A 26,649-nucleotide genomic window follows, 5' to 3' on the forward strand; every position below is an offset into this window, starting at 1 on the left:
AAAACTCTTGTCTGAGTACCACAGGCCACACGGCCACCAACCACAAGCATCTTCCAAAGGCACATGGAGACATGCTGTGTCCCCACCAGCCCACTGCACCAAATCAGAACATTCTTTTGGGCTGGGATCACAGATGAAGTCAAGAATTATTTGGTTGTGACGAAACCACAGTGTTGTTCATGGCCCCAGGAGCTGTGCTGACAGTGCAGAGAGGAACAAGGAACGACTGTCTCCTGAGTGCCTTGAGCTCTCACACATCATACAGGCTCTCAGCACTGGCAGCCAGGGAGGAATTCCAGTCAGAAGGCCATGCCTGACAACTCAGAGAGCAGATCAGGAAAAGAAACAGAAGAGTAGGTCTTGGCTACAGAGACCATCTTAAGACTGAGTGGCCAATGCTATGGTTTCCAAAATGCTGAAGGACATTCAACTGCTCTCAGCCTCTCCTGTCTGTCCCAGGGACAGGAGAGATGCTCATCTGGCATCCTCAGAGTCACCAAACCATAAATGACAGACTCCTTTGTGTCCCTCAGATGTGCCATGTGACACACCCAGAGCTGTTGGCTCAGGCTGATCTGTGTCCAAACTTCCCAAAGAGAGCCAAGCCAATCTTGTTTTGCCCCTGTCCTTTCTGATCACAATCCTCTTTCCATACAGCCCCTAGAAATGCCCAGTGCAATTCCTGGCCTGCTCCTCCAACAAGAAATCTGATGTACATAATCCTTAAAAGAAAAAAGACAGAGGACATCTTATGAAGCATGCAGCAGAGCTCAGCAGGGAAAAACTTGGCATTTCCAAGACCTAGAGCAAATCCGAAGTGTTTTCTTCCACTGGCACCTCTAAGCTCCTCTCCAGGCAGCAGCCTGGGGGTCAAACTGGCTGCAGGATCCAGGTATCTGAATGTCAGAGCAGACAACCCCAACCTGCCCAGCCCCAACCTGCCAACAGTCAGCAAGGGCAACACAGACTTGGGGTGCACCAAGTCCTTCCCACCTCACAGACCAGCTCTTTGTCAAACTGTGACAGCAGAGAAGTCCTCCACCTGCAGGGGAGCTGTTTCCTGGTAGAGGTGCTGTGGCTTAGGGACTGCAGTGCTCAGGCTCCATCCTTGGAGCATATCATGGAAGGAAAAATCTTCAGTCTGATCCAGACAGATGCTCTTGAGCAGCACAGAGCAGGCAACAGGGTCCCACCAGGGATGCACCCAGCCAGCCTGGCCTGCATGGAAGAGTGGTGAAACTGCTTATCCATGGCTTGGCAGGGTCACACAGTCACGTAATAACAGCATTTATGTGTCTTCCTCTGAAACATCTAAGCTATTTTCAGTATTCCCCACAGAAGGAAAGTTTTCTCTCTGGCTGTTTTCTAGGACGAAGGGAAGGGCAGTTCCAGAGAAGCTGTTTGCTCAAGCTGAACAGGAGCAGCAGCAGGCAGCAAACCCATTCCCAGCTTGGACCAGGGCAATGGAGGATGAAGTACAGCCAATATCCTCCATGCAGGTGCATAGCTGGGAACCTCCAGGGCTCAGTTACCACCTTATTCTCCTGCTGCCTCCTCTCCCACTACAGTGAGCATCAGTGCTGACTTCAGACAGATGAATCTCATGGGTATTGCAAGGTCTGAACTCTGCTGCTCCATCACCAGCAGAGCTGCACACTCACCCTGAGGCTCCTGCTGACCTGATCCAAGGGAAAAAAGCCTTGCTGATCTAAACTCTGATGAATAATTTAACTTCAAACTTGCAAGCAAGGCTCCATCTAAGTGGCTTCTGGGAGCATCAGAGCCCTGACTCTTTAGCCAGGTTTCATGCTGTGATGATCAGCAAAAAGCAAGATACCAGACAAGAATTGCAGAAATCCCAAAGCACAGGATTAATCCTCTGTATGTTCAGTGCCACCAGCATAATCTGCACAGCAGCCAGATCTCATGTTTTCTTTTACCTATCCCACAGGTCAAACTTCTAATTTCCGCTCAAGGATCACTGCTGCTTTGGCACATAATCCCTCCAGAAATGTATCAAATTCTATTTCAAAGGTATTTATGCTCCCTGCTTCCTCTTGAAGTGCCTCGTGCTTCCCAAGAAGCACTGTGTGACTCATGCCATGCCTCCACTTCCAGCTCTTAAAAAGGAGCCACAACCGTAATTTGCCTCCTGCTTGTTTAAACCCGTGACTTGCTCTGGAGCGAGTTCACAGAGCTTCTCACACCCAGCTCCTCATTTAGGATAATCTGCACGATAAAACAAACTGGGCAGACGTGGAGCTGGCTGGATGTCAGCCCCTCGGTCGCTGCCCGGATGTGTCCCCGCAGCCCCTCGGTCGCTGCCCGCTCCTGTCCGCGGGAGGAGCCGCGCTGCGGTACCGGAGCGCTCCGCGCGAGGGAGAAGCCGGGGCACGCAAGGGCCGGGTCCGAGCGGGGAGAGCCCCGGCGGCTTCCCTGGCCAGGGCCACACGGAAATCGACGTACAGGGCAAACCTGCCACCCTCGCTGCTTCCTCCGATTTCGAACATATTCCTTAGCACAGGACAGAGGTTTCCAAATTTAGTCTGCTAAGACAGAAGGAGAAACCGGGTGGTGCAAGAAGGTCTGCGGCAGTCTCGGCACTACTGCTGCTCATCTCTCCCTCCGATTCACCCTCCAGCTCTGCAGCACAGATCAGACTTAAATAGATGCCCGGCCTCTCAAAGCTACAGCTAGGAAAACCAGGGAGAGGTAGAGCAGAACCCTGCCAGCCCTGGGAAGCCAGGACCAACAGTGTTTGGGAGACAAATAGGTACACATTCCTCTGGGGCACAAAAGCTGGCTGGGCTGAGAGCAGTTTGGTGAAGAGGATGGAAAAGAATGGTGACTTATCCTCTGCAATGGAAAGGCACTGCTTCTTCCAGCTCTCAGGTTCTCCATCCAAATGACAAGAACATCAGTTTTGGAAGTTCTTGGTGCATGTTAACATACATGAATAGGAAAAGGTTGGGGACAGGATCCTACAGAAGGTGCAGTTTAAGTTACAGGTAGTGGTCCCAATCCTGCGATCCTTACTCACCGAGTAGTCCCTTTGCAATAGAGACGACTGCTCACGTGAGTAAGGGATGCAGGATCAGGCCTGTCTACCAAAGAGGCTGAATCCTGAACTGGAGAGGAGCATTGTGAGACACCTATGCCTGGTCCAGCAGGAGATAATCCAAGGGCATCACAGGGGAAGACAGTCCAGGCTGGGGCACCACACGTGGAAACAGCACACTGGGCACAGACCATGGAGGGCAAGGTAGTGGACAACAAAGATGCTCCACTCAAGCAGAAATTCTTCTGATTAATTCCCAGTTCACCCATCTCATGGATACTCCCAGGTCTGCAAGAAGATCTTTCTTAACCCCGCTGTCCTCCCAGCAGACTCCCAAAAACCTTATTGGGAGAATGAAAGCCAACTGTCCTGGAAGAATTCTCAACCTTATTTCCACCTACAATTAACATAACTTTAGGAGTAGCTGATACCCACAAGAGAGGAGAATAAGCCCACTCAGCTCACCAAATAATTTTAAATTCCATTAATTAAGGGGGAAAAGTCAGCTCTCTATAGCAAATTTCAGTTCTGGGAGGCACCCAAAGAGACAAAAGTTGGCCTCAGACTGTTAGAGCAATAACCCCGAAAAGCTGCACAGAACAAAGAGGTAGAGGCACCTTCTCCTTCCTAGGGGGGTCTCCTGCAGGTCCCTGATGAAGGACTCAGACACCCAGGCTCCAGCCACACACCCTCCTTCCCTGTTGTCAGCTGCCTCTGCACACTCAGTAACATGAAGCAGAGTCCTTGTGCACCTTGAGGCAGCAGAGGCACACAAGGACCTTCCCCTTCCTTCCCACCCTCACCCCAGGGCTTGTGGCCCCAGCCCACTTGATGGAGATGAGCCTGCTGAGAGGGAGCCATGCACTCACCCTCCTCCCTTTGCACCAGCACGGCTCTGCCTTGCTCCACCTCCATCTCCACACAACACAGCTGTACCTGGCTGTGAAGGGCTGTCCCTCGGAGGCCAGCACGGGCCAGTGTTCCTGGAGGAAGCAGCTGTGTGCCTTCCAGTCTGCCCCAGCTCTCTGGGATGTGTGCTGGACCATCTGCTATCCCACAGGGGTCCCCCAGGAGCCTGTTTCCCAGCCCCACCATAAAAACAGTCTGCAAACGTCACTGCCCACATCAGCCTGCCCAGGGCTGGGCCCTGTGTCAGGACTAGCATCTGTCTTTGCAGATGGATAATTAGATTCCCTTTCCATTTCCTTTCCCCTCCTGATGGTTTCTCTGGCTGGCAATTCCCCCGCAGCCCTGCACAATCCAGCAGCATTAGTCAGAAGGAAATTTTGCTCCCTTCCTCCCCAGGATGTTGTTCTTGGTTCAATATGAACAGCAGAATGAGCTGCATGATGATTGGAGTGCTTCATTGCAGTAGTATTTGTCCTTTTCAGCCTAGCGAACACAGCCTTCCCTCCCATAGCTGCACCCTGCCCCTTTTCCCCAGGTGACACAGAAATCACAGAATCACATTGTGAATTCAATGACTGTGATGTTGTTGGCAATTGGAAGCAATTAGCTAATCAGCAGGAATATGCAATCAGCTGGACTGGGGTTGCAGCACAGCTCCATTTATGAGCAGTGGTGCCAAACACTCCTTTTGGGCAGGGCCTAAAGAAGCGTACCTGGTTCTCAGCCATGGTGTGAGATGCTCTCAGAAAAAGATCATAACACCCTCCTGCAGGAAACCTGAGGAAGAGATGGAGCAATGTTGAAATTGGGGTAATTTAACACAGAGCTGTATCTCAGAGCTCCCAGAGAAGGAGAGGATTGTGTGCCCAGATGAAGCATCCAAAGAGATCCTCACTGAGCATACAAGATTGGCTGTCCTCCCCTGCCACTAAGAAGTGGCTTTCTGGGAAGCAGTACTGATACCTCAAGCCCTGATGGTTGCACAAGCACCCCCAGGACCTGCAGAGATGCACAGACACATGAGTTCCACCTGACAGAGAGAATTTATCCTGCTAGGGTCCACAACTTTCCCACAGTTTCCCCCTCACAGGAGATGTACAGACTGAAGCTTTCAGAGACCATCTGTCAATTCTGTCCTCTTGTACCCTGTGACATCCTGTGTTCCCCATGGGCAATGTCCTGAATCCTGTGTGCAGAGCATGGAGCTTACAGCCCTCCAGAGCAAACCATCAAGATTTCCAGCAGCTCCACATCACTGCCTGGGCTTGGTAGCTTCTATTCTGCATGTGGCTGTAAAAACCAAATTGCTGCCTGCTCCATGCAAGGAGCTTTGAAACGCCTTTCAGAAGATTCCAGAATCTTGCAGCTGCCTCCCTCCCCTGTGATCCATGCCAGCCCACTGCTGGCTGCCCACCAAGAGCTGGATGCAGCTGTGCCAGGCTCGCAGGCCACGAGGCTGAGGCGCTGCAGCCATGGAACCGTCGGTGCCTCTTGCACCTTTTGCAGCCTGGCTGGGCTTGCCAGGGCCTGGCACACAGCGGTGCCCACGCTGGATCATGGTGTTCCCAACGGGCATCACAGCCCTGGCTGCCCAAGGAGGTCCCAGCACAGCTGTGGCACCACCCAGGCAGATACAGAGTCTGGCAGTTTGCTGCATGAATGAAGAAGAAAAGGAAAGGGCAGCAAGGCAGCTGGGGACCAGGATTTGCCTGTGGTTTTGCAGCCATCCAGCATTGACATTGGCTCCTTGTACCCTGCCAGCACAGACACTGAGGCTGTGCCTGGGGGGCAGCTGTCAGAATAATCAAAAACTGAGTCAATAAATGCTTTCCAACACCTTTCTCTCCCCTTCTCAATCACCTACTTGCTCCAGCAAACACCAAGCCTGGTTACACCTTTGCTGCACAACTCACTGCTTCCCTGTGCCCTGCAGTGTGACTGGAGAGTCACATTTTATGTGATGATGGGAGAAAACTTCAAGTCACTGAACATCTAAATCAAACTGTGCTGTCAAAGGGAATTTAAATAAGTTTCTTCTAAGCTTAAGAGTAATAGGCAGTAACTGCTGAATGTTGCTTCTCCTTATCAGGGAAATGTTGACCAGTAGGGCAAAAATAAGACTAGTTAGTCTGAGTTTGTAGTGAAACAGAGCAAAGAACCTCAGATGAAGAAGTATCTGGCTCAGAGTCTCAGCAGGGATTGTGTCAGATACTAAAGGGCTCCCCTTGCCCTTCCACAATACAGGTGTGAATTGCAAGGTCTGGAGCCCACAGTAGGGATGGACCACAAAGATCATTTACCAAGACTGGTGGACACTGACAGGTCCTGGTGGCTCTGCAGTACCCAGATGAACACCCTGCCTGAGGCTGCTGCAGGACATAGCACAGTTTGCCAGGCTAGGGGGTCAGCTCAGCAAGCTTGGTGCTCTTGTGACAGGGGGGCAGTAACAGGCACCCCAGCACAGAGCCAGGAGCCCAGCACAGCCCACCAGCACAGCAGCCTTGTGTGCTTCAGTCCAGCCCTAGAGTTCATTAGCAGTTTTGCAGCAGTGAGAGATTCCTGCTAACCACTGAGATGGAGCCATCTGTTTCCATTTATGTGCTGGCTCACAGGAGCAGCTACACAGCAAAGGACTCCAGAGAGGGTTTGCTCTCCTGGGCACACAGGGAGTGAACAGCCAGCCAGTTGGGACAGAGGCTGATTTCACCCTCCTCAGTGACCTAATACCTTCCTTCTGCAAAATGAACATCTGGGAGGCACTGCAGCCCTTCCCTTTGATTTTGTGACCAAGCTCCATCATTAATCCACCTCCATCATTAATCCACCTACAGGCCATTTCCCTGAAGGCACAGAGGACTTGCTCCCAAGTGCTCCCACGCCAAATTATTGCTCTGCATGGCACCACAGCAGAGGAGGGGTTGATAAAACTGTTCACATACCTCTTGGCCTGCCCTCTTAAAGCCAGAAGGAATCTGCCACTGATAAGCCAGGATCTCTAAATTAACAGCCACCAGGCCCTGTTTTTTTCTATATTAGGGTCCTGCAGAAATCATGTTAATACAAAGAAATCTTTACCCAGACACCTTTTCCATGCATTCATTTTTATATACATGCTGCTTGGGCAAACCACATACCCAGCCCAAGAAAAGAGCAAAATGTGCTAGTGATGGCTGTGCAACACAAAAGCACAGAGTGGGGATGAAAATGGCAGCAGGTACCATGGGAGAGTCTAGGCAGCTTCCAAAAAAGACAGCAGGAACAAAGGGATAAAAACTGAGGACACCCTGTGTGGAGAGGGCTACAGAAGTATTAGTCCTGTCTGGCAGCTGAACTTTGGGAGGCCTTTGCCACCTTGCTTTACCAGTCACACCTGCTTGGGAGGGAAAACAGTCTTCCTTCTCAACAGGAGGTTTCATACTATAAAACAGATTGCTTAATTCTTGACAGTTTGTGTTCGGAAACTACCCTTTTCCTGTGCTTGCTACTTCCTCTCTGAGTACACTTTTTTTCAGAGCCAGAAGAGACATTATGCTCCTCTCAGCCTGCCCGTGGGACCTGCAATTCCCTTCAGAGATTCCTTCCCTTTGGAAGATCTGTTGCCTGTGGTGGACTCACAAAAACAGCAGAGAGCAGTAGAACATATCCTAAATTCTCCTTTCCTTCACAATAAAATCTTCCTAGTCTTGACTGGAGAGAGCAGAACTGAGTGTTCCTGGAGAACATTGCTCTTAGGTGAGAAAGGATGGGATATCAGGACATAGTATGAACAAAACACCCTGTGATACTGCAGTAGCAGCAACTGGCTGGACAAAACTGCCACAAAACCAAAATCCTAAAACATCCTAAACAGCTTCATAGAGGGATCCTTCCCAACATGATCTTGTCTTACTGCCCCAATCCCATCACCAACTTCTCTGCCTCATTGTGGTTTTGGTTATCTCAGCTCCAACCATGCCCCTCTGCAGAGGGCAGTTCTGGATCACTTGGCAGCCACCACCATGCTCAGTCCCACAACAACATGGCACTGATGCTGCAGACAGAGGTGGGAGAGCAGCCAGACCTCAGGTCCATTCTCAATAGCTGGAAAAGAGCATTCTCTAAAGTGTAGCACAGGAGCTTCCCTTGCTTCTCCAATCTGCCTGTGCTTTGCTGTCACATATTGTCAAGCTGTCCCACTCAGCCCTGCTCTGCTGAAATCTTCCCAGGAGACATTTCTCCTCAAAACTCCAGATAGAGTGACATTGCCATCCTGGTCCATTACATTCCTGTCCCAGTCACCCTGAGGCTGCTCTTGGGGATTTGATACATTGCAGGGAGCACACACAGCTTCAGGCCACAGAGCACGGTGCTGCTGAACCTGAGAGACCAGGGGAGCCCTGCCTCCTGCAGCTCCCAGCCCACCGGGCAAAGCTGTGCTCAGGCAAGCAGGATCTGCTGCCAAGACCTCCCCCAGTGAAGGAAGAGCCAATGACCCTGCCCTGAATCAGGGGAGGCCCTGAGCAGCACAGCAGGGCTGGGCACAGAGCCCTGAGTTACCACCCCAGCTCCAGAGCTGACAAACCTCCCAGCAGAGGCTGTGCCTGGTACAAAACCTCTTTTGTTCCTGGCACACGAGCCCGCTCCAGGCTGCTGCCAGGACACATCTTTATTGTGCCCTCCTGACTTCAGCAGCAGGCAAGGCTTGGGGATAATGGTCCCTTTCTGGGATGCTGCTGGGGCTCACACACAGAGGCTGCAGATGCAGGGGGCTGCCAAGGTCCTGAGCCCTGCCAGGCAGCACTGGCACCGTGCATCCGTCACCACTGACAGCAGCACAAACCTCTCCTGGGACTCCTCTGACCCAAACTCCTCCTCAAAGACATGGCAGAGCTCCTCTGTAACCCAGCCAGCACCAGTCACCTTCAGTGTCATGGGCACAGCTGTGGGATGCTGAGCAGAGAAGAAAAAAGGGGCATTTTTAACACAAAATACCTGTTTGTCTATGCACTTTGGGACTGTTTCATCACATACAGGCATGGAGACAATGCTGAGGCAGGAAGGAGGAAAGTCTGCAAACTCCTGTCCCCACTGTGACATGGTCACAACAGGATTCGTTTTCAGTCCCTGCTCCCAGTGCAACAGGGAAGAGGGGCAGGAAGGCTGGAGAAAGTCTCTTGCTAGATCCCATGAATAGTTAAACTCTCCCTATTTAGCAGTGGTGGGAGGGAAATTTATCTCCAAGCAAGAGTCTTGGTGCCACCTGGGACAAGGCCAAGAAAAAAGCAAATTCTTCCAGTCAATTTATTTCCTTCCAATACTGCCTACCCAGCTACAGGGAGTTTCTGCAGCCACACAGCCACAGAGACATGAGAAAAGACTGCTTTTATTTTCCCAGCCATAGCCTACCACAGCCCAGCTTCTCTTCAGCTTGAGCTGGAGCCAGAAGACAACTGAGCTCAAGGGGAAGTGGCTGGACACCCCCACACAGCCTGTGAGACAGCACTTGGAAGCTGCCCTTACTGAAAAACATGGACATTTATAAAGTCCAGAGCTGCACCTGGCAGACCAGCATCCAGGATAGAGCTGGGTTTGCTGGACACCAGCAGAATCCAAGGACTCCAGGCTCCAGCTGTGCAACAGAAAATCTTGGCCACCTCAAAATAGCAGACATCAAGTCAGTAGGAAGGGCCCTTTTCCATGTCAGGAAGCAGAATTATCTGGTAGTTTCTGCAAGTAGCATCTATGGTCTCATGTGCTTCTCATCACTATCTGGACCAGCAGCTGACACCCCAGCTAGCTCCCACCCCATGCTCCAGATCCTCAAATCTCCCAGATTTCTCACTGACATCTTGGGTCCTAAAAAGCAAAACCCTCCAGGAGGGCTCTCATCTCCTTTTCTGCTGATCCACAGGGTCCTCACATTCAAAGAACCCGCAGGGACTCTTCCATCCATGCACGTACATTCAGCACCTTTCCACACAGCACATGACCACACTTAGTGTGTTTTCCAGCTGGGCACAGCTCAGCACCCTGCAGGACAGGGCTGGACCTCTCATCAGGAACTAACTGCTCTGATATGTGACACATCCAGCTGTGTCTTTCAGACTCTGCTTCTCCTTCCTACTTCCCCGCACTCTAGCATGGAGAAAGATGAGAACAGAAAGATGAACACCCCCACAGCCATCACCCACTTACCACCCCCTCACACAGCTGTACAGCACTGGGCAGGAGGCACAGGGCTCTCCTGGAGCCTCAGCCCCTTGCCTGCATCTTTCAAACCATAAGCTCTGGCTGGGCCTCCAAACACTGCTCCACCTCAGAGCTGGAGACAGATGAGGTCACCTCCAGTCTGAAATCACTTCCGTTCTCAAACTGCTCCCAAGACTGTGCCACAGATTAAAAAGAGTGGGATGGGTGGGGAGGGAAACCCAAACCAATGGAGCATGTTCCCCATTAAGAGCTCAACACTTAATTTATCTCTGCCTCCCAGTCGACTGCCATCCGAACCCTCCACCCTCCCTCCTTCCCCTGCAAGAACAAATCTGGCAGAAACTGCTTTGAATTAACAGCAGGGTATGGCACAAGCTGCACAGGACTAAACTCAACCCCAAAACTAAGCAGAGCAGTGGGGAAGAATCACAGCTTGGTGTTGCCAGATGAGCCCAGCCACACTGCTCTGCCTTGTGCCAGCTCCAACTGCTGCACTCCAACTGCAGCAGCCCAAGTCTATCCCCCCACACACAGGGTTGGAAATGGTTTGTACTGGCAATGCAGCACTGAGCACCAGCCCCACAACCCTGTGGTTTCTCCAGCACAGCCCCATTCTCCACTGTACAAGTGGCCACACTGGCCAAGGTGGGAGCAGGATTGTCCACTTGGATCAGACAGCACAAATGCCTGAGGAACCAGACTGAGAAAGAAAAATGAAAATTAGGGTCACCAGCATGGGGGAGTCCTAAGGAAAAGAGCCTTGCAGTGGTCACACTTGTCCAGGAGAAAGCAGACTGACAGTTCAGTGGCATTCTTTTAAAAACACATTTACCACAGATGAATCAGTGTCTCATTGCTGGAAGCTCTAACCCAACTGCAGCACCCAGCAGTGCCTCAGGCAGTAACAGCCACCACACATCACTGTCATACATATACTCCTCACCCCAGGCTTTGCTCACCACAGGAAGGCACCCAGGTTTTGTGGGTCTCTTCCAGAACTCCCAGTCTCACTGCAAATGCAGCCATTGGATGGGGCCATGTCAGCAAATACAGCTGCTGTGATCCATACCCTGTTTGGAATCCAATGCAGCTCACACATGTACATGGCCTTGGCCTCACTAGTGACACAACAGCCATTGGCACAACCCCACAGGGTGGGAAGAGCTATTGGAATGCAGTGGGTAGAGGAACAAGGGGCAGAGCATGCTGGAGTGCAGCTATTGATCACATGCTGCATCATTTTAGACTTCCTTCAAGCAGATAGAAGACTGGGTTGTGTGTGCTCCAATCCTGTGATAGTTTCTTTAGATCACACAACAACCTTGGGGCTGAACAGCAGGAGAAGTACAGCATGACTGCATCTCCCAGAGAGCACTTGGTTCCTCAGCCTCTCCAGAGGCCAGCCCTGGACAACAACCAGCCAAAACTGCAATGAAAGTGAGATCTTTTTTCTTGTGGGCTTCAGACCTTCTAGAAGCAGTGGACATCTAAGAAAGGAATCTCTCTCAACCCCTGGCACAGAGCTGGGCTGTTAAGGTAGCTCCTCTTCAGCACAGACTAGGAATAAACCCACTGCAGGACAAAGAGGTCTCAGCAGATGAAGCAGCAGGCTGTTTCCCCCTGGCTGCACTCCCACCAGCTTCTTTCTGCCAGTTCTGGCTTCCCACCTGTAACTCAGTAAGATGCCAGCAGAAGTCATCAACACAGTGAGGATCTGGTGAGGAAGTGACTGTCCAACAGACAGGCTGCCTTGGTGGGGAGATGAGGAACCACAGAACTTCCACATAGCAGTGCCTGTGAGTTCCCAGTGGGAGGGTTCCAACACTAATGAGTGGAGCAGGGTGTGCTTCACATCCTGAGAAGCATCAACCACAACATGGAAGGAACAGGTCTGAAGTTGAACATTTGGGCTAAGGGGAATCCTGAGGTTCAAGTGCCTCTGGGAAGCTTTAGTTGTGGTGTGATTGACTCACGGGGGAGCAGAGCCACTCCTTCATCAAAGTATGCTGTGTCTCCCTAAAAATCATGGCCTCCAGACAGAAATGCCTCTAGACAGAGCTGTTATATCCTGGGTTCAGTTCCACCACCTCTGAGCATAGAGAATTTCACTGCAAACACCCACACCTGCCCTAGCTGGGCCAATGCTGTCTGCTGAGCCCTTAAGGATCCCATGCTGGTGAGCACTGAAGAAGGGTTGTGCTCTTCACCCTGCACCCAGATACCCTGGAGAGCTCCAAACCATGCAAAAGATAAGAAAAGATCTGCAAGAGCAAAGCCTGTGTGAGTTTTCCATGCTGTGATGAGTCTGGATGAAGCAGAGACAGGCACATGGGAGCATAAGGCCTCAGGGCAATGCACTGCCTGGCTCCTCAGCCCTGGATTTGTCATCCAGAGAGCAGACTGCAGTCAGCTCCACACTCCCAGGGAGCACATCCCTGTGTCAGGGTGCAGAGCTGGAGCACAGGGGCCATCCCAGCCACACAGGGCCCGTGCTCAGCACACAAAACAACTGCCAGGCACACAGAGCAGTCAGAAAGCAGAACAGCCATTGAGATAAACAGTGACTGTCCACTAGCCAGCTCCTGCCAGAGAGACACAGGAGGGGTTTAAGGAGAAGTCTGAAGGAAAATGAAGAGGATAATTTTTAAAAGAAGGTGGGATGAGCTTAAGAGATTAATCTGCAGTGGAACATATCTGTTGAACAGATCCCTAAAATAGAAGCAGCACTGTAAAAGTTTCAATTCCAATACAGAAACCCAAATGTTAAATGGGTCTGTCACTCCTGAGCACAGCCATGATCCTTTCACAGAGCTACAACTCTCACTGATTTTTTTTGAGGCAAAGATGAAAGGGCCATTCAGAGCAGCCTGGAACATACCTCTTGCAGTATTTTCCTTCAGCAAGCCCTTTCCTGGACCTAATCCATGGACCACAGCACATGAAAGGCAGCTGTAAGCCTGGCACCAGGTGTGTAAATGCCGAGGCAGCAGCAGCCTCCTCATGGGAGATGGTGAGAGCTCTTGCTACACAGCAACTTAGATCAGAGAGGGATGGTGGGGGAACAGCAGTGACAAGGCTGCTCACCAGAGCCAAATCTATAAAAATCCAGGAGGTATCTAGCTCCTCAGTTTCAAAGGAGTTAGGCACTTTCATCTGTATTAAAAGAAGGCCGTCCCTTGGTTCCTATTATTGCAAATTGCCTAAAAAATTTGCCTTTTAAATAACTACATTGTACAATGGCCTTTGTGGGAATGCTCATGTTTCAGCCTATTGCCTTTCATCTCCACACCACCGACCCAGACCAGAGGAATGTGTCAGATCCTTGGTTAATCCAGAATGTGCCAACAATTTCAGAAGCACTGCAAGCAGGATCACCTCATTTGTGGCAGGAACAGCCCACATTCCTGGACTGGCACAGTGGGAAACTGCAAGGCTGTGGCTCAGGAGAGGCTCCACAGACACCACTGCCATGCAAACACTCACTAACTGCCATCTTGCCACAAGGCCCCATTGAGCTGGAACAAGAAGATCAGAGCTGCTGTGATCTTACAAAAAAAAGGCACTGGGTCTACAACCTAACTCTGCAATTTTGGCAAATCTCACCACTGATAATTCAGTATAAAATACTGCAGCCAGACCAGGCAACCCAATTTGACCAGGACAGATGTGGAATACAAGTATTGTCCTGACAAGGTCTTAGGGATGGTATTTTCTACTGAATTAAAGACTGCCATTTTGCCTCTCTCCTGATCAAAAATTACAGCCTTAGGAACAAACCTTATCACCCAGCTGGACTGCAGGAGACAGACACTAAAGTCACACATCTTGCAGAGGGTTATTAAAAGACAGACATTCAAAAGTGCATTCTCTACACCACCTAAAACCTTTCCACCTTAAGATAACAATTTCTTCCCTTAAAAACTGAGAGAGAAAGCAATCACAAGAGGTTAGTGTCCCATGCTGAATAACTACTGTCCTTGCATCAGGACCACAGCCCAACCATGGAACAAACAGAGTTCTCCATAACATATGTTCTTTACTGATAATATCCTTGTGACACTGGTCTTTGCTGCCATTTCAGTCTTGATTTCCACTGTATCCAGTCAGAGTCATCACTACACTCTCTACTTGCCCTGTAGAAAAAACATTATCAGCAGCTCAATAATAGAGTCCTGATTGTAAGGAACAGATAATGGTGGAATCATCCCTCCTGAGAATTTTTCTGTAGTATTGCTGATTTCATTAATCTCTTTCTGGGCTCATCTGAAAATAACAAAAATGGTGAAGTACATGAGATGCAAGATGAGAGATGCTAACACAGCAGGCACTGGAATAGCAGAGTTCATGAAGATGTCACCTTTGAGATGATTACATTGGATTTCTAGAAGTCAGAATGAAACCAGATTAAAAAGATATTAGAGAAGACAGAAAGTCATTTGACTGTAAAAGCGGTGGCTGTTGGACACACAAGGGGCAGCAACATGCAATGTTAGAAAGAACTTGGAAGCAATGGAGTGGAAAAAATTGCATTTGCTGGGCTGTGTTTTCCTACAAGGCAACCCAAAGGAAATGGAAACAGTCGTGTAGGTAAGGCAGAGCAGAGAGGCAGGGTGGGGAATGCTCTGCTCAGTCCATGGGTTAGCAGAGAGCCAGCACCCCCTGCAATGTCAGCTCAAGTGACAGCCACAACAGGCCAAGAGTAATTTGTCACTCGCAGCTCTTTAACAAGAACTGGGTGCAAAATCAAATTAGATACCCACGAATAGCTCTTAGGACGTGCAGCACAGCGTGAAGTCAAACCTTTATGTGTTTCAGGAATCCAAAGATAACTATCTTCAAGCAAAGCCTGGAACCACCATCACATGCAAAGTGGGGAGGGGTCCTCCTGGGCTTCTAACCTGGGCTCTGACTTGCCAGGCCAAACAACGATCTCTTGGGATGTATCTTCTGGAATTTATTTTCTCAGATCTATTCTCTGTGTGGGTTCTCATCCCACTGCCCCTTGCAGGCTTTTCAGGCTCATTTATAAACCATTGCCTTGAAAATACAAAGCAAGACCTGCTTCCTCTTCTGAGGAAAACACATGCTGGCCTATTACTGAAGGATGCCAGCCAAGAGGTGGGTGGATGCCCTAATTATTTTATTTTTTGAAAAATAATGAAGAAAAATAGTTATTTGTCATGAAGGAAAATCCCTAATCAGCTAAGGGACAAATTCTACGTACCCAGTACACATGGATTCACTGGAGCCACAAAAAAGCTCAGCTCTCAAGCATACACAGGCTATCTGAGGAAACAAGAGAGTGGTCTCATCCAGACATTTCCTGGATGTCCACTGCCATTAATGTCATGATAAATGGGATCTGGGTTCTCCAAAATGCCCAATATGTGCTGTGAGCTCTAACTTGCAGGGACACACTTAACTACCAAACACACCCAAGTGCAAGGTGCAGCACAGAACAGCTGACAGGAAGGAGCATCCACACACTTTGCAGGGAAGCAGAAGATGGCTCATTAAGCTTTCAAACTAACAAGCCCCATGACATCCCTCATTAGCAACCCCATGCACACACTGCACTGCTGCCACATGAGGGGCAGCTCCAATAACACCATCACTTGTTTACCAAGAGAACAATTCTGCTATTGCCTGACACCTGCCCATGACAGTGCCACCAGGGGAGGAGCAGGGAGATGTTCAGAGGACACTGGGCATTCAAAGGAGGGAGCAAAATGCCTGGCACTGGCTGGAACGTGTGAGCAGCTGCTGAGGAGCAGCCCCATCACCTCAAACAGAAAGGCTTTCACTGACATTAATGAGAGCTGCTGCAAATAATGCCATCATGCAAGTGCATTTGGGGACTGGCAGCTGAACAGAGGCAGCACTGAGGAACAGGAACGCTGGGCTCCATCCAGTTGCTTCTGGGTTACTCAAATTGCTCTGAGATCCAGTGCTGTGAACCTGGTGTGAGTCAAGCACGGTGGGGCAGGGCAGATAAGGCTTATCCAGGTGACAGGAGGACACACTCCTGCTGCACAGTGATGGTGATCAGGGTCCCAAGCAGGTCCATGTGGCACTGATGGGGGGTATGCAGCAAACAGGCCTCTAACTCACTGACCTCCATGGGCCTGCCCTGAGCCTCTGAAGTGTCAGCCCCAGGGCTGTTGGCAGACAAGAGCTGATCCAGAGGGTCTCAGCTGCTCAGTGACCCTGGAGTGCTTCCCAAGCATGTGCCTGGATTAACTGCACAGTAAAAGCATCAAGTTCTGTTAAATTACTGTCCTCCCCAATACCCACTTCCCTCATAAATACATGTGCTGCCAAGGACTCCTTTCAAGGGGAGGGGAGCTCTTTAAAGCAGCTGAACAGCCCAGGTATAAACCTTGGGATGGGACACAAGCAGTTCTGCTTGCTACAGCTTCAGTGCACTGCTCCAGCTGCATCACAGAAATCATCTCTGAAAGTCAGGGCTGCAAGGACAATGGCCGGGAGACAAGAGATCATCCCTGACAGCATCTCTCACTGTCCCAATGACACATTCCTGCTCATCTTGGCCCTGTGCAGCCATGGCAAGGCTTTGCTGCAGACCAGCTGCATCTCTTGAGTTAACTCCTGCTGCCTTGATTCATCCCACTGCTTACAAAACAGAGCAAATATCAGCTGCTGAAGGCTATGATGCTTCTTCCATTACTGTCTGATCCCAGCTGGCACCAAACTCCCTAAGCAGCAGGAACCTCTGAGAATCTATAGAATCTTAAAAGCCATAAATCTCCCTGACATTTTTTACAGCAGGCCTTGAGCAGAGGGAAATTACTGTTGGTCCAGATGGGCATTTCCAGGACTTCATATCACTGGCAGAAACTCAAGATAACTTCAAACCAAAGAGAAAGCACAGCCAAGGGGACTGTGCACAGGGCAGGCAGGTACCTTTGTGACTCAATTTCACCTGAATATATAATTAATGTAGTATGTAATTTATTTGAAAATAAAAGTGGATGTAAGACTGCAGGATCTAAAGAGACTACTTGTGTGTACGTATCACAGCGAGAATGAGCTCAGTGCGTCAGGAAGGATTAAAATAGTTCCCACGCTGAGGAAACAGCAAGGAGACATTACAAAAAGCTGAAAGCAAAGTGACTTGCCTGGGAAGTAACCTTAAAAATAATTGCAATACAAACTATAGCAGTAAGAGGCCGGGCTTGTGCTCTCATGTGTGCTCATACAGCTTCGTGCACAAAAGGTCTGCAAGAAAAAATGAAACGTAATCACTGGAGCCACATCTGTACTGCCATGGGCTTTGCCTCACAGAAAGCAGAAGGAAGATGTTAAACCCTTGGAGCCTGTTGTCTCACAAGCTGAGTGGATCTCTTTCCCTCCCTGCTTCTGCACTGAGAACGTCCAGAGGTCAGTGGGACGGGCTCGCTCCTCATGGCTGCTCTCCAGGAGCTAGCACTCATGATCCTGGGGTTTATTTGCTCAGCCTGCACTCTCAGCTCCAGTTTCCCTGCCAGGAGTCATTCTGAGAGAATGGCACCAAGTGCCTCGGGTGGGGTCAGGCAGAAATGGGCCATCCCAGCCCCATACACACCCCAGACGCGTTGGATAACAAGCTGCAAGACAAACAGGCACTCCCGAAGATCCCTGGAAGAGCAAAGGGCTGAGCCTCACAAAGCTCAGGTCTCCTCTCCTTGGCATCGAGGGCTCACACAGCACAGGCAGGGCCAGGCAGCTGCTGCCCCTCCCTCTCCAGCAGGAGTCAGGGCAGGGCGAGCACGGCTGTTCTGCCATCAGCCACCGTGCACAGAAACAGCCCAGACTGAAGAGCTGAGTGAACAACTGGAGTTAACTCTGGTAAGGGCTTCCCACCTCTGACTGACTTACAACTACACTGGCTCACACCCCCCAGAGCCCCAGGCTTGCACGAACCACAGCCCAAGATCCTCCAGTGCTACATTTCCAAGCATTAACCCTGAACCTCCCTCAGCCCTGGCTGCCATGGTACACACAAGGCTGGGGCAGGCCAAGGGCTCCACAGCTGTATCCAGAGAGGTCTCTGCCATCCTGAGCATCCCTGCACTGTCCTGCCCTGCTCAGCACAGCTACATCCCTCTTCCAGAACTCAACTTCTCTTATTTCTTTTGATTTCAGAACTGGACAGTTGTACTCAAGCCAGAAACTAAACAATTCTCCTCCCCCTCTTGGCGTCACACCCTTGCAGATGCTTGTGCAGGGTTTCACTTCCTCTTCAGCTCTTGGCCAACACTTAGCCAAGCTTTGCTCATTAGCAAAACAGTCCCTGCATCTTCTCAGCACACTCTGCCTTCCAGCCACCCCCAGCACTTGGCTGCTGTGATGCTGCTGGGTACCAGCCTTGCAGGCAAGGAATGAGGACTGAGGGAAGGGATAGCAGTCCAGAACTGAATGTTAGCAGGTCATAACAGATTTCAATTAATGCACTGGAAATACCAAAGAGGAGGAATGAAGAATATCACCCTATTCAGTCCTAAAACAAAGACAGCTCTTGCTTAAGTCAGAAGCAACAGATCTGTTCCACTTCCTGCAGCCCAGCCCCTGTGGTCAGCACTGTACATCCAAATCTTCCCTCTCAGTGTGCAGTGCTGCCTTCCCCTGTTCATGCTGAAGAGTGTTTCTGGAAAGCCAAGTCATGGATGAACAGCAGCACACATACATACTGATGAGGAGCATATGTTCTGGCATCTGATCCCACCACCACACACAAATCCAGCTCCTGAACACTTTTGTGGGAACAAGATGACTGCAAACCTCTTCACAGCTCCAGGGACAAATCTCTGGGAGAAAGGAATGTGTAACAGCAGACAAACATTTTTTCCTGTGCTTCAAGGCTAACCACACTGTAGACATGCACACACACACACAAAATCCAGCCCTTATGGGAATTATTCCAGTATGCTATGAAACAACTTGCATACACTTCACAAACATCTGAAGTCACGCAAGCATTAGAGGTGCCTCACCTTTCTCTTATGAGTAGAGCATTACACTGTGTGGTTTCACTGTCACAGGGAAACCTCTGCCTTGGGCAAGAAGGGGACAAACACTTAGTGTTGGTCAGGAATGAAAACTTACAGGTAAGCAAAGAATGCACCCTCCAGTTCATGCTCTGTTATCCAAGAAAAGAGGCAACACAGAGGCCACTTGAACTGGAAGAGGAATGGGAAGGGGAGAGGAATCCTCTCAACTTAGCCAAGAGGTATCTCAGCAAGAGGTACCTGAAGTACTAAGGATGGAGCTGAGATCCCCAGGCTTGGTTCCAGCACATATGAACAGTAACTGCAGCATGGTTACAGGAGCCACCACTGTGGGGTGTCCCAAAACAGCTGGAGAAACCCCTTGGACTGAACATTTAAAACTAATTTGGCAAAGCTCTTGAGATACACAGCAAGCACAGTGAGCCTGGCCTGGCACAGTGAGCAACCAGCTGGCTGAGATGGAATCTCCTCTGCATTTCCAAGATGTCCATTTCACTGGGTATTTAATGAACAGCACCTTAGACTGAAACTGGGCAATATGGGTTCTAGAAGATGCTGAACTCCACCAGTTGTTTCCCTCTCTTGATTTGCCATTCCTCAACTTTTCGAGGTCACAACACAAGCCCGTTACATTTACTGCTAGAAGCATCAAATGAAGAACACCATCAGTATGAAGCCAATAACATTTTTTGAGAGCATAAGTGGTTGTAAGAGATTCCTTGACTTTGGAGACTAAAAGCACCCAGGGACTGTGTTTCTCCTTTGTTCAAATGGCAGCAACATTTTCCCCTCTGCAATTGCAAGCTTTTGCAAAGCCCCAGCAGTTTGGAACCCAGCAGCTGAACAAGTGTCACCAGCATCTCTTGGGGTTAAATGAAGGTGGTTCCTACTCCCTCAATATCAGCAAAGATCAAGCCCTACCACCTGTTGAACTTACACATTTGGTTAATGTGCCTGGAACACTGGAACAGCCCTGTACAACTCTCACAAGCACAGCAGAATTTTGGAGTTGTGCACAAGTAACTGAGCAGGGAAATTGAAGTGACAAAAATCCTGTGCAGGAAGCACTTACTTCTCCTTTCCATAAACTGCAGATTGGTACTTGCACCAAGAGGGCTGAACCTCTCCCCTGCCCTGCACTCACAACTGTTTCATCCATTTGGAGCATAAATAATTGAAGAGAGACAGCAGCAGGAGACAGAATTTCTGCCCAGCTCTCCAGTGGTTCTGTTTCACCACAAAGTCCATGCACTCACCTCTTTTTACAGCCCTTTTCCAAGTAGCCAAGCAGACAAAGAATGGCAAAAACAAAAAAAAAAAAAGTCCAAGCACCCAGGATGAACTTCCCTTCCCAGCCCAGCCCATCTGTGACACAGGGCCTCCTGCAGCCAGGCTGTTTGGACAGATGCACAGCAGAAGGACAGACAGGCTGAACCTCCCGACCTGCTGCAGTCCCACCCTCCCAGCACTGTTCTGAGCCCTGAGACTCTGCCCAGCTCCGAGGGCAAGGCACCAACACTGTCTTTTGAAATGGGCCAAAAAAAATGAATGAAACACACAAGGCTTTTCACAGAGAAGTAAAAGCTTCCACTCCTATGTTGCATCTGGCCAAGATACACTGGGACATCAGAAAAACAAGCAGGGATGTGCTGCTTTAAGAGTGTTTCCAGTATTTACCTCCAGATTCTGTGACTAATTTGCTACTCCCTTTCTGGCAGGCGCATCTTGGTAGCCAGGATGCATGACCAGGGTTGGAAAACACAGAGGTTGGAAGAGACATTAATGTGGGGAGTCAAAGAGAAACAGCCTCACCCAGGGCAAGCTATGACACAGTGAGAGACTATCCAGCTGTGGTGAAATATCCCATTAGACAGCTGCAAACATAATTTTGCTTTCTCCAAGGGGGAAAAAAAAAAAGCCACCTCACCACAACCACCCTGAATTGACACAGAGCAGGAACACAGATCCATACTGCTGTTCCCAATGACTCAAAGAATCACAATTATAAAATAATTGGTTTAATTCTGAGAAAATTAAAGAGTCAGTGGTAGTCTGTTCTCCTTCCAGATTCCATACTTTTCTGCACAAGCAAGAATGTTCCTCTAGCCACAAGACTAAAAGAACTGTTATTGTAAGAAAAACATTTAGGTGAAAGATGGAAATGCTGCAAAGGAACAGTGCAGGTACAAGTCCTCCAGGCTACTCCAGCTGAGACTTTGGGGAGATTCTATAAAGACTAAACTCTGCTTTATGGTCTTTGTTGTACAGTTGCTGTACAAGAGAACCTACCACTCTGATGATACTTCTCATCACATGTTTCACAAAACTCAGTTAATCAATTTTCCCCACAGAGGTATCTACATAGGAACTGAGGGTTACATTAGGTCATATTCAACCTCAAGCTCAAGGCAAGCACAAGGAATCACCACTTTTCCCTCCTCTTAATCTGTTCTTGGTCATCAGCAGCTGCCTGCACTGAGTTGCCCTCAGTGTGATGGGCAGTATCTGCAACTACCCCGGGTGTCTCAGCTCTATGCAGAGTGCAGTCTTTCAGGAGATACACTTACCTGTAGCCCATCTGGGCTTATTTCTCCATAAGCTCAGTAGAGAAAAGGAGAAGGCAGTTCAGTACACATTAGCAGGGAACTGGGGGATTTCCACCAGCCAGTGTTCTCCAGTAGGCAAGGCTGGGGTTGAAAGTTGACCTTAAAAATGATCCTCTGTGTTGGCACAGTTGCTATTTTAGATAGAAGACATCTCTGCTGTTGCAATATCTGCTGTTCCAGGAATGATAGAAATCTTTGCTCCATTTTTAATAAGAAAAAAACAAAGGAGTCTGAATGTAAGTTTTTAACATATAAAACCCAGATTCTCAAAACTGAAACATAAGGGCAATGAATTCAGTTTTCAATGACTCGAACTGAAACCACTCCTCCAATCAAAGTACTTTTTGCACAGCATCTTCTCTATACACAGACCCCCATATATATTTTTACTGACAAGCAGACCACTTAAAAATAAGTTCAAGTAGAAAAAAAAGACTAAACTGAATGCAAAAGGCACAGCCCTGTAATTTCAAACCCACTGAAAGAACTGGATCCACCAGATAGTCTCTGCTCCCACACCCAAACAACTTTGCAAGTTGATGGGGTGGGGAGAGATCAACTTGGGAAGGAGAGGTTCCCATCCTCCTGATTTAAAAAGAAACAATGACTTCAAAGAACATGAGAGACATGAACCTGAATGGGCAGGAGCCAGCTTCAGAGACACAGCAAGGTAACACCCCAAACACACACACGCCAACAACACTAGATAGGAGGCATGTCCTGTAGGAGTGTGCCAGGAGACTCCAGTTTAACCAGGTACTTGCAAGGTTTCACCTTTACTCCTCCCACAGCAACACCTCTGGCTTTGGCAGAGCATCCATCTGCTGTACTTGCCCTGTCAAACTCTTGACAAAGTGCTGGGTTTCCCTACATGGGGCCTACTCCTCTGCACACGTGACATTAGTTATTGCTTCATTTCCTACACAGCTCCACCATGAGAATCTCTCTTAGGGATCCAGTAGCAAATAAATTGCTAGGAAAAAAACCATCCCTCTCCAAGAGGTGCTGAGCTGAGGTATAATAAAACTAAGGAGCTTGGTATCACCAGGCAACCTGCCACAGAGCTCCACAGCAGCCCAAGCACTTAAACCACAACCCTTCCCCTGGGAATGCTGGATGCTCTGCACACAGAGACCAGGATGAAACCTCCACTGACTTCAGTAATTAAGAGGTCATTCCTTGGAAATCAGAGAGCTGGAGAATCTCCCGTTATTTTTTCCTGATGAATGGCAGTAATTAGGAGCCCAATCTGCAAATCAGAGTACCCTGAACCCAGATAATGCATCAGCCCTGACCATGCTGTGAGGGAGGATGAACACACATTCTTTGACACCACATTGTTCCATTCTATGGACTGGTAAGTCATGAATATTATTAAGACTTTACCAAAGGCAACCCTACTTACATGCAATCTATTGTACTGCCCTCTAAGAAGCTCCCTTCATTTCCCAAATATTCATTAAAAACCAGCTTTTATAATTTTTTTTTAAAAACCAATTCAGACAAGAACTATAGCTTTAGTAAAGCCTTTCAATTGTTATCTGCTGTCAGATGCAAGAAGATTGGAAAAAAGGCAGAAAAATCCCGCTCTTAAAAAATGCTAAATAAAAATCATTTATGCTTTTGTGTATTCAGTTTAATTTTAACAGATTGCTTTGTGTTCACAGCTTGGTTTCCCCTTTCCATCCACAAGTAACAGGCCTGGCCCAAATCCACAATGAACTGTGCTCTGTCATGCAGGAGCCACTCTACACTCAGCGTAAGACACGCGGTTACACACACACACCTCCTCCACACTGCAGGAAAGATCTCCTCTGCCCAGCTGGAACTGCACTGGCCTGCACACACGGGCTCTTTGGGCTCCAGATCCAGCCCACTTCTGCCTATGCAGTGTGACAAGAGCCTTCAGGAGTTATGATAATATCTACAACAGACTCCTCTGATCTCTGCCTCGCTTCTTCCCCTAGGGAATGCACAGAAAGGAGCCTTATACATAACCCCCTTCCTTCTTCATTTAAAAACATGAACTGTAGAAGAAGCATGGTTTGGGGGGTATGTCACAAAGCTTCTCCCCACTTCACAGCTTACACTAGATGTTCCACAGTGTCAGAACACATTCTGGATTGCTTTCATCCAGAAATAAACCAAGAATTAACTACAATGTTCACAAATAGCTACAAAATAGTAGCAAAATTTCAAGTACCTTGGGAAAAATGCATCTGGTGATCCCATTATCCTATTACCCCTAGATTTACTTTGTTCTTCTCATCACTGCGATCAGCAGCCCACAAAATGCACAGTGCCAAGTCTGCATTATATAGGGAAGCACCAACTCTTGCCATGGCCAGGTAAATACCCAAGCTGCTACAAAGCTAGTTTGCTTTTTTTGTGGCCCAAAAAGGCTGTGCAGTACTAGGGTCTTAGCAGGCAAGGTGTTTGCTTCATACAGAATTGGAGCCTTAGAGAAAGACTGGACTCAAGGGTAACTGTAAACCAGGCTGGGAATGGGTGAGATTCTTCCCGTGCACTGCTCTGCTGCGTTAACCATCATCTCCATCCCCACCCTTGTGAGACAGAAAGGCTCTTTCCTTTACAGCAGACTTCCCTATATCATGATGATGGGTACTGAGGAACACACAGGACCCTGATAACCCCTCACTTAAGCATTCAAGCTCTGCAGAGGAAGATTCATCTTCTTTTCAAACATCCTAAATCCCTCCAAATACCAAATAGACAACAAAAAAACCTGTCGATGTCATCTGATTGCATCACCCCTCCTCTCTCTCCAGGACTCAAAGGCATGTCTCCAAATAGCTATTAGCTTTGCAAAGCAAAACAGATGTTTCCTAACACCCAAATCCTGGCCGCCTGCGAGGTGCCGATCGGCTGCAGCACCAAGGAGCGGAAGGAGCGGGGCTGTGTCTGCGCATCTGTGCTGCGGAGGGGAGAGGGATGCGAGACGTGCTCCCAATACCCAAACGCCTCTGCCAGCCCCGCGCCGCCTTTCTCCATCCGAACCCGCTCGACACACCCAAAGGCAGCGACAAAAAAGAAAGCCAAGCCAAAACCCGGGGGGATGCGGCAGGCAAAGCGCCTATTTCCCGGATGAATGCGGCCAAGCGGCCGCCGTGCCCAGGTAGCAGCCGCATCCCCGCGGAGAGCCGAGCTCACCTACCTGCTTCTCCTCTGCGGGGCGGCGCGGCCAGGGCGGGATGCCCGCGGGGGGAACCGGCAGCGGGGAGAGAAAAGGAGAGACAGTGAGGCGAGGGGGACGCTCCGGGCCGCGGGGCGGAGCGGCCGCGCGTCCCCGCCGCCTCACCTGGGTTGACCAGCTTGCTCTTGTACCGCATGGCCGTGCTCATGGTGCCCGCCCGGAGCGACAGCCGTGCCCGTGTGTGCGAGCCTGGCTGGGGGACTGAGGGAGTGCGAGCGGCGGGGCCGCCCCGCGCCGCCGCCGAGGGGCCGGGGCCGCCCGGGGCCGCCAATCCCGGGAGCCGAGCCCGCCCCGGGCCCGCCCCCGCCGGTGACAGCCGGGCCGGGGGCTGCCGGAGCCGGGCAGGGCAGGGGACCCGCCGGTGACAGCCGGGCCGGGGGCTGCCGGAGCCGGGCAGGGCAGAGGACCCGCCGGCCGCAGCACCGGAGCGATCCCCCCCTCCAGCCCCGCCCCGAGCCAGCGGCTGGAGAACACAGCCCCGGGCCCGGCTGATGGGCAGGAATAACCCCCGCAGCCACCCTACACCTCCCTGAACGTTTAAACACTATAAAAGGCAGCACTCCCTGCTCTCGAATAGAAACACAGCATCGAGAAGGACGTATACAGTATCAAAAAAAATACAAAACCCAAACACAAATGGAGTAAATAGGAAATGTGTTTCCAGATTTAACATCTCAAAATACAGTGGGAAGTCCTGAATCATACTGCAACCATGCTGTGTGAAGTAGGAATGTGTGCTCTGTTTCCATTAAAAATTTTAAAGAGGTTATATGAGAAGTTATTTTAGGTAAAAGCTGTCAGCATAACTCTAAGACAAGGCAAGAGAGAACTTAAATGAAAAGCAGCAGTTGCACATGACATGAGAACAACTCATAGAAAACTCAACAGCAGAGAAGAAAGGAGAATGGGATATGAAGACTAAGGACACCCAGATCCTTCCCCTGACTTCCATGACTGCAGGGAGGGGTCATGCCTTTACCATTTCAAGGACAGGCAAATGATCAGACCTGAAACTCTTCAGAATACAGGACAGGATAAGCTTGGCAGGGTGATGGCTGCATAACTGAAGGGCACTGCCCTGCCTGGAACAAATGTGACACTGATGCCATAATACCAACTGTTCAAATCCTTGTAGTCATCACAGCATTTATCTTGGCATTTCTTCCACCTTCTCATTCAAAACATCCCTCATAACAAAACAAGGAGACACTTCCAAGGCCTGGCAATCCAAGGCACATACATTTTAAAACCACATTAGCTCACCCTGAGCTCACTTTTAGCCATTGATTCAAAGCATCAGAAAAAAATGAATCAGGTAATTGTCAGCAAATTTCCTTGTTTTTAAATGCTAGAAAGCCTCAGACCATCAGAGACTCCGCACCACAATTAAAGGCACCAATGAACTAATCAGCCTTTCATGAGTTGTTTTATAGCCTGCCACAGTGTTTTAAAACTAATGAACACTGAAAGGACTGCAGTGAAATGCTCTTTGATCCTGCTGAACAGTCATTAAAAAAGTTACATGTGGGCACTTTGTCCCAGTGCTGGAAAACATCTGACTGGAGAAGGCCAGGATGAAATTCAGAGTAAGGGACTTGTCTTGCAAGGCCCTGGGACTGCCAACACCTATGGGAGCTGAAATGCAAAGTCAGAAAGCAGGGTCTA

At 49.5% G+C, this 26,649-nt stretch overlaps 1 protein-coding gene across 3 annotated transcripts in view; it reads right to left on the bottom strand.

The window, feature by feature from the left end:
- The window catches only part of SEPTIN5 (septin 5), a 42,524-nt gene extending 17,212 nt beyond the window's left edge, over window positions 1–25,312 (bottom strand). The window contains exons 1-2 of one of the 3 annotated variants that reach the window (XM_077187700.1): window positions 25,090–25,312; window positions 24,946–24,956 (exon numbers count right to left, since the gene is read on the bottom strand). In XM_077187700.1, the coding sequence (XP_077043815.1) occupies window positions 24,946–24,956; window positions 25,090–25,132 (54 nt within the window). In that variant the 5' untranslated portion in view covers window positions 25,133–25,312. Of the gene's footprint in view, window positions 1–3,994; window positions 4,169–4,680; window positions 4,745–24,945; window positions 24,957–25,089 lie in introns of those variants that run through there. The other 2 variants (XM_054645903.2, XM_077187699.1) reach the window with 2 other exon arrangements.
- Window positions 25,313–26,649: the final 1,337 nt, after the last annotated feature.

This window comes from Agelaius phoeniceus, chromosome 18, assembly GCF_051311805.1.
Source record: "Agelaius phoeniceus isolate bAgePho1 chromosome 18, bAgePho1.hap1, whole genome shotgun sequence".
NCBI lineage: Eukaryota > Metazoa > Chordata > Aves > Passeriformes > Icteridae > Agelaius > Agelaius phoeniceus.